General features: G+C 40.1%; 1 protein-coding gene across 1 annotated transcript; it reads right to left on the reverse strand.

The window, feature by feature from the left end:
• Window positions 1-523: 523 nt before the first annotated feature.
• haspin (histone H3 associated protein kinase) lies at window positions 524-13,624 on the reverse strand. Its single transcript, XM_023418575.2, has 16 exons — window positions 13,167-13,624; window positions 12,102-12,272; window positions 11,626-11,778; window positions 10,250-10,390; window positions 7,518-9,501; window positions 6,210-6,345; window positions 5,880-6,034; window positions 5,022-5,210; window positions 4,608-4,693; window positions 4,355-4,417; window positions 4,171-4,262; window positions 3,927-4,006; window positions 3,381-3,469; window positions 1,972-2,114; window positions 1,745-1,847; window positions 524-984 (listed from the first exon to the last, which is right to left on the reverse strand). Exons 1-16 carry the CDS (start codon window positions 13,325-13,327, stop codon window positions 783-785), a joined length of 3,948 nt encoding a protein of 1,315 aa, XP_023274343.1. The 5' UTR covers window positions 13,328-13,624; the 3' UTR covers window positions 524-782.
• Window positions 13,625-15,494: the final 1,870 nt, after the last annotated feature.

Below are 15,494 nucleotides of genomic sequence, written 5' to 3' on the forward strand. Positions count from 1 at the left end.
ATTGACCAATATCCTTAAATTTTTTTTATCAGCTAAAATACATTATACACCAACACAATAAGCTAGTATTTGCTGATATAGTTGCCATCATCTAGTCTATTAAATGTCAGAAAAGAAATGCTCATTACCATTTCTCAGAGCCCAAGGTGATGATGTCAAATACCTCATTCAACCAACACCAGAGACCAGAGATTCAGTATGAAACCGAAAGAAGCTGCAAATCCTCACATCTGAGAAGCTAGACCCAGAGAATATTTGGCAGTTTTGCTTAATAGATGAAGATGATGAGTCAGTGATTAATTTAAAATGGATTAGTCATTTAAGCACTAATACAGATTGCAAAAATCGTGAGCACAATACCACTTTAAGTCTGTTAAAAATCAGATGAGAAATTTATTAAGAATATTTCTTTCTGCATTTATACTTACGATGCATAAACATGAACTAATGAGTCAAAAAAAAAATGCAGCCTATGCAAGAACAGGTATAAATAAGCTCCATTAAAAACACATGAATAGATAACTTCCACATGGTAATTTTAATCACCTTTGTCAAATGACAGTTCTGCACACACTGTACATTAAGTAACCTCCATCTCTGTCATTGTGTTACAAGGGAATCAATAACCGTCTGTACATAATCAGAGGTCATGAGGAGTGACCGGCCGACTGCTGACTAAAGGAAGCTGACTTACGATGATCCACATGCATTGGACCTCCTTCATACTAATAAATAGTCTCTAGCTGAGCTTCTTTACACTTTATATGTTGGGTGCTCACATACTACTGAAACATGGGGTAGTTGTGCAGCGCCTCAGTGGCAGAGCTGTACTGGAGGATGTTGTCATAGAAACGAGTGAGCTCCTCTCGCGTGTCCTTGGCACCCCTCCCTCCTGAGCCCCGGTACTTCATGGAAAGCAGCTTGGAGCACAGGTAGTGGAGCCACAGCACGTTGGTATGGGGGTGGAAGTCATTCCAGTTGTTTCTGACACAGACAAAAAAAAGCGCAGCAGGGGATCATGAATCTGAGATGTTAAATTAATACTGTAAATTAGAAGGATTATCCATAAGAGGAGTGATCGTGCCTGTTTGAACAATGGCTTGACATGTTGGAAAATATACTTATTAGAAAACCACACTCATACCTGTACAGTAAATACTAAGCTACATGCAGGAGGCAGTTAGCTTAGCTTAGCATGAAGCCTGGAGGAAAGAAGGTAAAAATCCATCTACAAACACCCTCAAAGATGAGCTGTTATTAATACAGTATATCTCCATAATGACTCACTGGTTTTTGAGCTTTAAACGAGCTGGCAGGTGATTTTTAGGCCAGCTGTTTCCCTGTTTCTTGTCTTGATGCTAAGCTAACAATCTGCTGGCTTAAACAGACAGATATGACAATGGTATTGATCCTCTCCTCCAACTCTCACCAAGCAATTGCATTTTCTAGATGAAAAGACATTCCATCATACCAACCACAGATCCATCTTATCATAAGAAAAGCCTTATTGTTTGAAATCTCTAATCAGCTGCTTTTACTTTCTAGGCATCATATTGATTTACCAAAGTCAAATCAATAAGACGTCTGCTGGCTCTGTTATCCCTCTTGTTATGTGTTTAATCGGATAAAGTTCTTTTTATGTGCGTATGATTAATCTGCTTAACGTGACACTTTTACAGTACAGAGATACTCCAGTTAAATGTCTCAGTGAGTGTTTTTGAATTAGTCACATAAATACACTGACCCATTCTCCTGTCTCATCAGTCTGTAGATATCAAACTGGTAATCTCCCTGGCCCAGGAAAAGCTCCTCGTCCTTCGAGATGTCACAGGACACCGTCAGATCATCTGGAGGCAACAAAACATGCGCTGAGTATTCATTAATTAAACAGCTGCATGTATTTTGCTCATAAAACAAGTCATTCAAAATATGACAGTGAGTAGAAACAAGGGAGGGGGAAAAATATCTGACCGATCTCTAGTCTGGAGAGAGAGTAGTCAATGATGCGGACCAGCACTCCCTTGGTTTCCAGAGAGTGGGCCGTTCCATTTAGGAGGAAGCTCCCCTTCTTCTGCCTGGTTGTTTTGACCAGCACATTGCCCCAGTGGAGGTCCCTGCAGTAAACAGCACAGGGGGGGATGAAAGGTCCAGTTACAAGACACCATCATATTATCCATTACACTGACAACACGCACACACACCCACGCTACATGCGTCACTGAGTTGGCTTAGATACCGAATGCCACATTTCACACTCACTGTGGCAGCTGGAGTTTAAGTTGCTTAAATTTAACGTGTACAACTGCAAGACAGTTTCATAGTATTTGTTGTTGTATATTATAAGACAAATATTTTTCAGAATATCAGTGTTATGGAAGCTGTTTTTATGTGTATTTGTGTATTAATACAAAGTTGTGGTTATGCTCTCATGCCACAGGGTCATGCATGTATGCCTTGATCCGCATCTGGTCTAGGGATTCACAAAGGAAAACAACAATGATTCAAGTCATTCTTTTGAAGCAAAAGCACCAAAATTCACTGGCCCCAGCTTCTCAAACATGGATTGCATCTTTCATTTTACACAATAATTACCTTATGGACTTATCGTACAATATATACAATCTGTAACTACAATTTACAGATGTCCCCTAAACACCTTACATGCAGACAATCTGTAAAGGGTACAAAGTACTGATGTGACCTAAAGACCTCACTGGTGGCTGTGCACAGAGAAGCCTCTTGTCCCCACTTAGTTACTGCAGCACAGGCAACTCAGACAGTTGTGTGGCTAAACTGAGTTAGTTTGACAAGAGTGAAATAAGGCGTTAGATTGAAATGGAGCCATTTTATCTACCTAGGCAGGACTTAATCTATCAACAGCCGATGTGTGAGAAAGGCTGGTCATTTTTAAAATTATTATTCCAATTCCACTATCTCAATATTCTCATTAAACGTTCATTGCTCTTTTAGAGGTTATACTCACATTATGGAGCTGTATTTCTACTAGCGGGTCCCTGCTTTGTTCATTTCAGATGACAATACACAGTCCTAACAATGGTGTCGCACTATTCCACTGATCAACATGTGGCGGTAAAGCGGCAAGATCTGCTGTAACATTGCAGCAAAGGCAGGTAAGAAGAAGATCGCAAGCTTGGAAAAGCATGGACGTAAACGATACAGAATTTAAAACACTTTAGTTCTTTTATGAGGAAGGGAATTCACTAGAGCTCAGGGATTCACACTTGCATTTTGGTGAGTCACACCGAGTATAACCATAACTCGTGTGAACAAGGCCTGATGCACGAATACAATCACAGCAGCCTGAGTTCTGTATGTGTGTGTGTGTGTGTGTGTGTGTGTGTGTGTGTGTGTGTGAGTACCTGTGTTCAAAGTGTAGCTCCTGCTCAGCCACAGCCAAGGCAGCAGTAACCTGATGAAGGATGCTCTTTGCCACCCCTATAGACGCCAGCTTGATAACACAAGAGAGTTGAATTATAAAGTGCATTTGTTCTTCACCAGAGCAATAAAACATTTCATAGGTTTAGAAAATACATGTTGCAACGTTGTTTTCCAGTTATTACACAGCATTTGCAAAAGCTATGTGTAGCATCTTCTTACAGATTTGTCTCTAGCATACATATTTAAGCTCCTCCTGACATAAAGTCGTAATGACTCAATTCAAGACGCTGTCTTCATCAATGTTTGAGCACATCTTTACAGCTAGCCTGCAAGTGTAATGAGCTAAAGCTAGTGTAATGACAGTGGGGTGTAAAGTGTAATGCTTCTGTTTGATGACAGTACTCGAAATTCTGGCCGTTCTGAGCAGTGACTGACACGAGCGACGAAGGTTTAACATCACAGCAAAACACTGTATAGCACACAGGCGGAGGTATTAAGCAGTCGTCATTGTGATGTGGTGTACGTACCGTTCCATTGCTGTTCTCTAGATCGATGCCTCCAAACTCAAACTCCAGGATTATGAATAACTGATCCTTTTCAAAGAAATCTGTGCAAAGAGCGACACAGAGGGAACCAGTGAAGTAGATAAACAACCTGGTCCTGTAAAACGTTGTGTTGTACCATGTTTAATAGGGCCTTAATGGGGATTAAAATATAAATCTATTTTAATAACAAACCATCCCATGATAGACATGCTTTTATCTCACTGACCTGGTCTGTCATTCTCAGAGCCTTTCTTTTGGTCAAACGTGTCCCAAGCATTCAGGAAATCTGGAGGGTAGCAGCCTTGAACGCAGTGGAGACTGTGAGGGAACAACACATCAAGTCACATTAACACTCAAAACCGCTGAGACGCTTACAGACGAAAAGACAAAGGACCAGAGGGAGTGCTTACTCATTGAGTCCAATAAAGCCGCGAGTCTGGTTGTGTTGCTTCTCTTTCAGGCTGCTCAGCTCCCTGGCAGATGAAATTAAACAGTGCAGTTTAGTTAGCAATGGCCAGGCATCACTAAATGAAAACACTCAGACCTTGAATAGGATTACACCTCTGGTGTCACAACTTCTTTCATGCACATATGCTAGTGTCTGTCCCGGCAAATGGAGCAGAATGATGTGCAGTGTTAGTTTGTACTGAGTGTACCACTTACTTTGAGATAATAATCTCATGGAGAATCTCTCCAAACGTCTTCTGGTCCTCTCCGTTCACCTTCTCACTGCCCTCTACTGGAATTATCTGTCAAGACAAGAACCACTGTTTCACTGCAGAATATACACACACGGTACAGGCATCGAACATTTATGACATTTTTTTTAAATTTATCATTGAACTATGTGGTTTGTTAGCATTTGACAGGCCTAAACAAAACTCTATATAGGATTATGTTGCCATGGTGCTATTTTTAATGTATCATAACATTCCTGAGTGCTCTGGAAAAAAGCAGCAGAATATTCTATGACAAAAAAGGTGGTTGACCAAACAGTTACCTTGAAAGTATAACAATTGTACACTTGTGATGCAGTATGGGTTATATCATACACAATAAACACACAAACACACATACTTTGAGAGCAACAGTGTCTCCTGAGGCGTTGGTGGTGGAGAAGACCTCACCGAAGGTCCCCTCCCCAATCTTAACACACTGTTTCATACGGTGAGGGAGAATGCACTCCTCCCAGGGCAGAGGTTGCTGCTGGAAACACTCAGCACACACCTTCTCTTCATCCGACAGATCTGCATCCTCACACACAGGCTGTAACAAAAGACAGGAGACAGATGACGTGTAATGACACATTCAACAGTGAGAACGTAGAAAGAAAGTGGTACAAGCTTGTTCTCTATATTAAGCGTTTGTTACATATTGGACATATTTCAGTGGGTCTGTGTGATGGGACAGACGTGTTTCCATTTCAACCAGTGCAGTTGCCTGTAATGGCTTGTTCTTCAGCTTGTGATTTACTGGTGTAACTGTACTCTCTGCACCACTGGTGTACACAAGGTGTTAGTATGAGTAAATGAGTAGTACAGATGACAGTCCCTCATCATCAGGTGCAATTAGGCAACAATATGACAGTAACAGCAGTGACTGAAAATTCCAGTAATTATAAGGACAGTCAAATTTAGTTGACGATTTGTCACTAGTTGGTGTGTAATCCCTCGTGTTGAAATTTCATTGGCCAGATTGACATGTGTCATAAATATTAAACACGTTTGAAAACACCTCCGAAAAGGTTGTAAACTAAAGCAGCGGGATCTTCTGCACAAACCGCAGCCTCCAAAATCATCATACAGCTGAATCAACTTGGATTTATTATAGGACTGTTGTATTAGACTGATTTAGTTCTAGCTAAGTGCAGTTAATAAACTGGCAACAGAGTGTATGTCTGTCTCTTATGACTCCTTAATAGTAGCAGATGTGTACCATGTGTTGTACCAGAGAACTATGGTACAGCTGCGACTGGAGACGTTTATGGAGCGGCGTCCGCAAGGGTGTGGCAAAGAGGTCCTGGCTGACGTCTGCAAGAGCCGTCCTTCCAGGAGAGTCTGACAGATGTAAACCCCTCGGAGTGAGTAGCACTAATGAGGGAGGGCAGAAAAGAGACAGAGACAGTTAGAAAAATGAAAGGTAGGATGGAACGTAAGGACACAGTTATTGAAGTGGCAGCTTTAAATTAAATTTCAAAATGTTAAGTCCTCAACAAGTGGGGGACAAATTACTACTTTGTGGTGTATGTGTGTGTATTAAACATGCCTTTGCGGTGAACAGAGAGGGCGGCCTTGAGTCGGCTCCAGGTGTGTGTGCTTGGTGTGAAGTCAGCCAACAGAGACGAGAGGTTGAGCGGACCCGCTCTCACCGGGGTGGAGAAATTCATGGCTGTTCCAACCTCCTACACACACGACGGAGTGAGAGTCAGTGATGCCACAGCTCCACCTGTGGCCATTTTAAATCCATCCTAACAATTAAGCCTTAATTACAGTAGGGTGGGATTAGTAGTGGGAATGAAAACAATACGCACTTTAAACAAAAATCATTTTGTGTGCGGTGTGTAAGTTGGTCCAAAAACATTTAGTCATACCTTTCCATGCAGATGATTTGGGGTTTTAAAATTTTGTTTGTGGAGTTGAGAGCAATTAAAAAATTACTTTAAAAAAAATGCAACTCAGCAGAAGGGAGGAAAATGCATCTCAACAAACTGTCCCAGTAATGATGTAATGAACAGTTTTCAGTCACAAAATCATTTCTACTAAGGATAAAAAAAATTTAAAAAAAAACAAAGTAAAGGGTAAGATTGATTTAATTAACTAAATCTCTGTAACCAGGACATCTGGAAGAACATTTTGAACGCTTTTGAGTGTTATACAATCAAAATCCCATTCACTACGTCTATGAGGGCAGCAGCTTGAATATTAGACGTGACTATCTCAAACATTTAGCAGATGAAACTGAAACTATTTACAAGGGGGTTGATAGCATTTAAGATAAATGGGAAACTTGTCTTCTTTTTTTGTCATTTGGGTGAACAAAACCTTCCCTAGAACCTGACTTGAATATGGCACCATGTAGCATCATCACTCATAAACCCTCTCTATGTGTATAAATAAACTTCACTTAGTGGGTAGACATCAAGATAATGATAAATATTTGACAAATCAGATGATGTTTGATGTAGGCTTTTCATGTGTCATAAAAAATGAAAAGAACCCCACAAGAACAAACATTCCCAATTAGTGATACATTTTTGTTAAACATAAATATTGCTGAATATCCTCTCAGAAATAGCTAAAAATATTACTGCTTGAAAATATTCTAGAAATATATTCTTAGTAAAAACCTGATGAATTTGATTGCAGGTATTGAAAGACTCAAGTGTCACACCAGGAAAAAAAAATGTGGTTAATTTTCTTTAATCAAATTGAAAAGGTCCGTTGATACCTCTGACAGCCAAAAACTGCCTCAACGCATAGCTTATTTTGTCTGACAATGGCTAACCAATAATATCAAAACTGTCAAAAAATATTTCAGCAGTATTGTGTTGTGTTTTTGTGCATGTTGTCTCACCCTTGGCTGTTTGTGTTGCATGGAGATCAGCTCATTGATGCTGCAGTCCACAGACTTGGCGCCGCCTGCCCAACTGCTTGTGCTGGCGCTGCCTTTGTTTTTCCAGCGACTCACGCTCAGACCGCTCACACAGGCCTTCCTGGTCGTCCCAGGTCTGTCTGCAGATGTGCTCCTCCTCTTCTTTTCTTTTGGAGCCAGAGACTTCTTTCTTCTTTTGGACGGAATGTTACAGGAGCTCTTGACAACTTCTTCTTTGTCTGAGGCAATCCTGTATTCAGAACTAGTTGAGCTCCTCTTTTTTGTATTGACTTTAACAGAAGTGTCTTCATCACAGACATTAGTATCATTCTCAGACTGGTGGTCATCCTCTACCAGTTCATCACTGGCTGAGTCTGACACAACTGTGAAAGATTCAAGCTTTTTGTCTTTCAGCTGCAGAATTTCTTTCAACTGTGATAAAGTTACTCTCTTTAGCTCAACAGCGAGCTTGTCAGATAGACATTTCTCCTTCAGCATCGTCTTGAGCACCACTGTCTTTTCTTCTGTTTCTGGATCACTGGACTGTGTCCGGGCTGCTGGACTGCTGCTGTTTACTGACCGTCTAACAGACAGCATCATTCCCTCAGTGGTTTCTCCTCCGATGTCGTGTGTGTGGTCCTTTTTAGACTTGTCTGCATCTGGATTAACAGACCTAACGATATAGGTCATACGTGCATTTTTCTGCTTTGTGAACCCTTTGAGTTGTTTAACAGTCGATTGTGATAATTGTTTTAGGTGAATGGCGCATTTCTTAGCAAGACATTTGTCTTTTATTCCTTCAACCTCCTCTTCAGTAAACAGTGTTTGTACAGGGCTGGTGGCTGGCAATTGTGTGCCCATGACAAACTGAACACTGCTCTCTGTGTGGTGGGTAGATTCATCATAAAGTACTGATGCTGGTGAGTTCTCAGCTGACTGCTTATAGTCAATTGATGGTAAACAGTCAGTCACTGAAGCTTCCTGTTTAGGAGACTCAAAACTACTTACTGGTTGTAAATAATCTCTGATTGTATTGTTTGTCACAGATAAATGAAGATTAAGTGATACTTCTGAAGACTGCAAAAGGTCAGCAGTTTGATGACTCTCCACAGACAGTGAATATTTATTTGTTTGCTGGCTGTGAACTGAGCCTGACAGCCCCAAACAGGATGAGTAGGTTGTTTGACTGCAAAGCTGAGTCACAGTGACGCTGTCTAATCTCTCCAACTGCACTGAGCAGAGCTCGGTCAAACATTTCTCCTTCAGAGCCTCTATCTGCCACTCTAACCCTCCTGCTGCTGACACAAAATCACTGCTGCTTTCACCGTCTGCAGAGAGCAGATTTAGACTTGGAAATTTCCCACCGTACATTGTCTTTGAGCTTTGACTGTGGCTTTTGGCTTCCTCACTACAGCTGCTTCCCTTGTTAGAGCTCTCAGGCCCCATTAATAAATCACCGGAGGGTTCTTCATGGTGATGCAAGTCTGGTTCTTGCTCACCAAGGCTTGACTGCAACTTCTCAACAGAGTGGAGTCCAGTGGGGCCTATACAGCTCACTGACATGGACGGAGAAGTAGAGGACTTATCATTGATGGGAAAGAGTTTAAGGTGTGGACGTTGGCTGAGGGAGCCCTCTGAGGGTGTAGAGCAAAAGATGGGTTTCCGGGGGCAGGGTCCGAGGCTGTGATCTGCCGACTCATTGATGGATATCTCTCGAAGGGGGTTGGTTGCGAAGCTGGAAGTCCCCGCAGCATTCATTGAGTTCTCCGCACTCGACAGCAAAACCGCTGGAGGGAACCTCCTCCTCCTCCTGGAAGGCCGAAGGATACCACTGGAACACAACCCTCCAGACGTAAAGTCATCTGATGAGTTGAGTATACTGACTATTGCTTTAGGGAGTTTGGGTTTGGCGGAAGTCCCACGTCTGCGGCGGGTTACAAAGCGTCCCACAGAGCGAGGATGAACACTGAGCAAGGAAAAAAAAAAAAAAAAATACAGAAGAGGAAGAGAGCTAATGGTTACAGAAATTAACCTCCAAACTTCAGTGGGGATAAAGTGAAATTTCCTACCCTGTAACTAATTTCAGTAATAATTGTAAGTATTTTTCTGAATTTTTTCTGATTCTTAACAGTATCGCTTCTGAAAACCCTTTATGTGATATTTGCAGGTCAGCTCCATTACACTGTAACCGTAACAGAATGCATGCTAGACATGAGCTGCCAAAAACAATATGACATTAAATATAATCTTCAAATGAGGATCCTCACACCCTTGGAAGAAAAAAACAGCTTTACATTATAACAAATTCAAATTACTCAGCCCAGTTATATTCTTTATGTGCATTAGGAAGCCCTACTATCAATAAACCCCTGCAACAAAATGGACAAAAGACATTGTCTTCAAAAATAAATATGGTAAATCGTCGTCTTATTATTATTATTACTATTACTTTAGTTTTGTACAGCGTCACATCCATATTGCAATGGATTGTGGGTACTTTCCCGAGCAAAGTCCAGTAAAACCTGCAACCCAGGTGGACTCTCTGGAAGTCCACAGGAAGTCCACTTGAGCTCCCTTGTGGACAGCCCTCAGCACTCATGGACTTCCTAGGAAGGCGCCCGTTAGGTCTGTAAGTGTGGTGAAGTCCGGACATTTGGATTCAGCCTTCTGCTATCTAACAGGAGCACTAAAAACCTGACTGGCTGGGTACTTACTTAGAGTCTCTCTTCATCTGAAATGAATTTTTGGGACATTTTAGTGCAGACATCGAGTCTTCCTCACTCTCGCTGGTCATTAGAACCTGTCGGCCTTTCCGCCTCATCATGACTTCTGGAACAGACACGAGTTGGCTTTTCCTGTTGGCATGCAGAGACAAAAATCATTTCAGAAATACATACAATAAAATACAAACATTAAAATTACTCCTGCAAGTGAGTGATTCCAGGCAAGCACGTAGTTGTAAGTTCAAAAGCCCAATTATGAGAATCTGGCCACATAACATGCACAATCCACAACAACTGAAGATAAACATCAATGGCTGGGGCAATAATTCAACATCATCATTTATCAGTTTTCAGTAGAATTGCATAATGATATAGGAGAAACACATTATATTGCTACTTTGCAAAATTTGGTTGTCTACATTAATATTTAAAAAAAAAAAAGTGATACATATGATGCTTTTGTATTACATCAGACAATTTAAAATGTTTAGATTTGTAGATTGCTGGTCAGACACAATAAACTTGATTTGAACTGCTGATGGGTATTTGTCATTATTTTCAACATTTGATATCAATTTAAAATAGCAGCTGTTGAAGGAAACTGTGATGCTCATGTAATCCATATAGTTAGATAGAAATTGTACATCTAATCATAAATGCGCACTGAGTGGTGGAAAAGAGAAAGATCACCTTGACCCGCAGAGTAGAGACAGGTACACTATTGTGCCAGCATATAGGTTTTTTCAGAGTTGCTGCTATAGTGGTGACTCAACAATATTTTGGAGTTAGACCAGAGAATCTGGTGTAACTGTGACTCAGCAATGTTTCAGGATTAGACCAATCAGAAATTCCTGTGTAACTGTGACTCAGCAATGTTTTAGGCTCAGACAAATCAGGGAATCCTGTGTAAGCATCCCTTAGGAGGAGCATGGCGAGAGAGAGCGTTAACAGAAGAAGAAGAGATTTAGAGATGCTTCACATGCCAGATTTGTACTTAGTACTCTCTATTATCTGGAGAACAAAAACAGTGGGATTCAGTATTAAGTTTCCTGTCCTCCTGTGTCTTTGATTTAGTTCCTGCAAACCTTGAAGTGGATGTTTGATCAAATCTGTCGAAGATTTGAAGAAGAAAGAAGAAAATTGACAACACAGCCCTAGATCTGAGATTTAAAATCACAGCATTCACAATGGACATTGGGTATTGAAGGAGCCTGTGAAAACAGTTATGCTCAAATGCATAAGTCATAAGTCAAAAGTCAAAAGTCTGTTTACAGATACTGTTATGATAACATAGAAAAGCAAAACAGAGTCACAAAACTCTTTGTGTTTGCATAATGTGTTCTGCTCATGCTTGGCTGTGCACAGACCTGGTCGTCTTGCTCTGCTGAGCGAGCTGAGGGCACGGAGGAGAGGGTCTGCTGATGTTCTCCTCATCACTGCTGATCTCTGTCAGACATAACACAGCTTTTCTCTTGGCAGGGCGGCTAACTCTACCAGTGACGACACCAGAGTTCCTCCCTCTAATAATAAGGAAAAAATTAAAACCAACAAATGAGCAGGTTAGAATACTGATTATTAGCAGGTGGTCAGGGAAAAAAAACAACTGTAAAACATTAAATGTAAATGATGCAAATAATCACAAGCTCTATTTTGTTAATCCTAAAATGGACAAAAATATTACAAAGCTATAATCAGTAATTCAAATTATAGGTATTTGCTTTAGGTAATTCTTGTGTTTAGGGTCTATAATTGGTAAATTATTAACTGTTTATTTATCACAAAATGCACATTAATGAGGTATCTACATCGCTCATAATTGCCCACTGTATGTTTGTTCACAGACCTTGTTTTCTTGCTCTGCTGAGCAGGTTGAGGGTGGGGATGAGAGTAGATGATGACGTTCTCCTCATTGCTGATATTCTCCTCATCCCAGCTCTTCTCTGTCAGACATTGGATTGTGTTTTTCTTGACAGGACGTGCAGCTCTACAACCACCAGCACTGGTTCTTGTGTTTCTATGGCATGAAAAACAGATGAAGACATAAGGAACAGTTGTATGATATTGGACATGAGAGAAAGTAGGTTTTGGGTGTTTTAGTAGTTACATTTTGGGGACAGATATAGACAGATGTACTGATTTTGACAGTAGAAAAAAAGAATATTGTCACTAGTTGTTTTCTTAATATAATAAATACCTGCCATTAACAAATATTCCTGATAAAGACCAATTAATCTGGTTAGTTAAGGACTTTGACCAAGATATGGAGTGAGTGGGACATTTTACAGTTGAGAAAAAAACTTGTCAGTGCTCTGTGGTGGGCAAGCTTTGCCATAGCTACACCATTTCAAAATTTCCCCAAATACATATTTGGCTTTTCCTTGTGGCTTATTGACTGACATGTTCCTATGTTAGGTGATATACACTCAGATGGTAGTTTATTGGGTACACCTAGCTAACGAATCCTCCCTCCATCAAGCTTATAATGCTATTGAATTCGTTTCAACTTTGTGAACATTTTGGAGGCTGTAGTTTGTAGTGCTGTTGAAATGCATTATGTTATGTAGAGGTGTTTCTCTTATTTAGCCCACCTTTACTGATATAAAAAGGGTGGGGGGAAAAAACAGAAACACTGGTCACTGGGATGCAATACAGTTGTATCTGTGATAAGCTAAAGCCTGACTAACGTGTTCTTACAGACAGTTCAGACATCCTTCTTTCATGTAATAACTTGTTCCCTTTAATGTACTGAATGCATCTTGGCATGTAATCCCTGTAGACTTCTCCTAAAACCCAAGTGACTGAGTGACCTTATGACATCAGAGACAGAAACGGGGACATGACAGCACATTAATAGGAAGAACGACAGTCAGGGTGAGAGGACTCTCATCCCCTGTCGACTTGAACTCACCTTTTCCTCGCAGGTTTTGCGGGTTCAAAGACAGAGATGTCACCGTCCGTTGAGAGCGTGCTATCAAAGGCCTGCTTGCGGTCATCAGGTGAAATCCAGGCGGTCAGATGTCGCCTCTGCCTACCGTAGGTCTTCAGAATTAATGGCTTCACTGGCTTCATGTTTGAAATTACAGCTAAAACCGAGCTAATGTGTCTAACTTGTGTTCAACGTGATCGAAACATCTGATGTTATTAATCTAGAGACTATGTTGCTATGCTAACGACAGCTTTTAACTGTGATGCCAAAACTGTATAAGCGCCTTCACGATTCATCAACAGTGACCTACTAAACTCACTGTAACTCCATCTCACTAAATACTTCTTTTAACCCGTTTCCATGATTGATAGCGATACATTATCTTTTGCGTCTCCTTCATTATTTTCCAACATGAATCCGCCGCACCCGCTTCTTGTTCAAACCGCTGGACTCGTCGTTGATTGGTCAACAATTGGTGAACGCCCAATACAGTGCCGACTAGCGGATTGGAGTAACAACATCTTGATGCGTTTAAATTGTACATCGGCTAACTTATGGTGGCCTAGAGGAGTCAACACAATTCAAAAGCAAAAACACGAACACAACACAAATGCAAAAGCAACAACATGAATGCTAAAGCAAAAGCCCGTATGCAAAAACCACAATACAAATACAGAAGCCACAACATGATTTGTAAGACCAAATTTGTATTAATTTGATTTGTGATGCATTTTGAATTTTACACGTAAATCCCACACACATAAAACAAGATTCCCTGGGTCTATGTTTTCTACATGAAAGTGTTGTTGTACTATGAAGAATTATTTTTTGGGTCCCCTGACCAATCTCTCTTTCCTCTTTTTATTAATTGTCCACTTACTTATATATTTTGTGGAAATTTACATTTCAAAATGTATCTGAATTTGATAAGAGGCGTCATTGGTCTGAAGTGGAAAAATGAAGTGGATAGCTTTAAGAGTTACAGCCTTTTAATCCAAAATTCAGTGTTTTTTGTCACTATCCTACTGTAGCTCAGCAGAAAAACACTGCTGACAAAGGAAGTCTACACTGAAAAGACTGTAACTTTAGATGATGCCCACCTGATTTGATTAACTCAAACTGCTGAAGCCTCATTTCAGGTTAAGATAAACATCTGAATACATTTTTGCACAAAACCAGGACTATGGATTTTGACCCCATCACTTCCAGTGAAAATGCATTAAGAAGTAAACTTTGGAAAGTCACGACAAAAAGACCTCCAAGCAAAACCGGTTTCACTGTTTATATTAATACCTGACTATTGTTTTAAGACAAACTTGAAAGTAGTGTAAGAATATGTGGCCTACCAATTTTGACTTGTGCAATGGTTTTAGGTATTGTACTACAACAGGAACTAAAATAGACGAACCAATTTATGGGCCAGAGTTTGAACACCATCCCCTCTACATATGACAGACTCAGAAGATAAAAGAAACAATGCAGTAAGTCAGTGTAACCACCAGGTGTCATTATTCTATCAGACTGTACTGGCTTATACTGTATGTGTAAAAGCATGATGTACAACATGAGATATTTACATCAGTATTGTGTATGTTGAAAATTGTATATGTTGCCAAATTTATTTTAGATTTAAAATGTATATAAAAATATTGGAAAATGCATATATTCTTGGAAAGAACAGGATGTTGATGACAGTGGACCACTGCAGTCTCTTTATTCTTATCAGTGGGCACTTATCAGAAATGAAACAAAACCAAGTAAAATTACTATTTTATCAGCCCTGTATGGCTGTAATGTAAAACTAGATCAATAAGTGCAAGTACAGCTGTGAAAATACGGTCATTATTATTTTTGTAGGTAAACCGTCATGAACTTAAGTGATGACAAGTAGAAGTTTTCACCTGCTGATGGCACTAGATTAAAAGTCAAAGCTATAGTAATAAGGATTCATTCAACGACTACAAATGTCTGTTCTATATTTCATGGCAGTCCATCAAATAGTTATTAAGACACTTCAATCAAGGCAATCTTGGATGTGTCTTTAAAGCTCACTGTATCTATTCAATGCACTACCTTGCATAGGCCCAGATGGCCCTCTTTGTCTCAATTCCAAATGGGACAAATTTAAATAGTAATTACTTTGTGGTTTTGCCCTTTCAGACCATTAACTACAAATCATGTATACAAAGATGCCAATTTTTTTTCAAAGTAAAGGCATGGCTTACAATTTATTTAATCACTTTCCTACCTTCCAGGCAACAATTACTCCTCGTTGATTTGTCAATGCTATGAAAATCCTTTTGCACTGAC

The sequence above is a fragment of the Seriola lalandi genome, unplaced genomic scaffold (assembly GCF_002814215.2).
Source record: "Seriola lalandi dorsalis isolate HSWRI2012SDOR001 ecotype SW California unplaced genomic scaffold, Sedor1 jcf7180002054582, whole genome shotgun sequence".
In the NCBI taxonomy this organism is placed as follows: domain Eukaryota; kingdom Metazoa; phylum Chordata; class Actinopteri; order Carangiformes; family Carangidae; genus Seriola; species Seriola lalandi.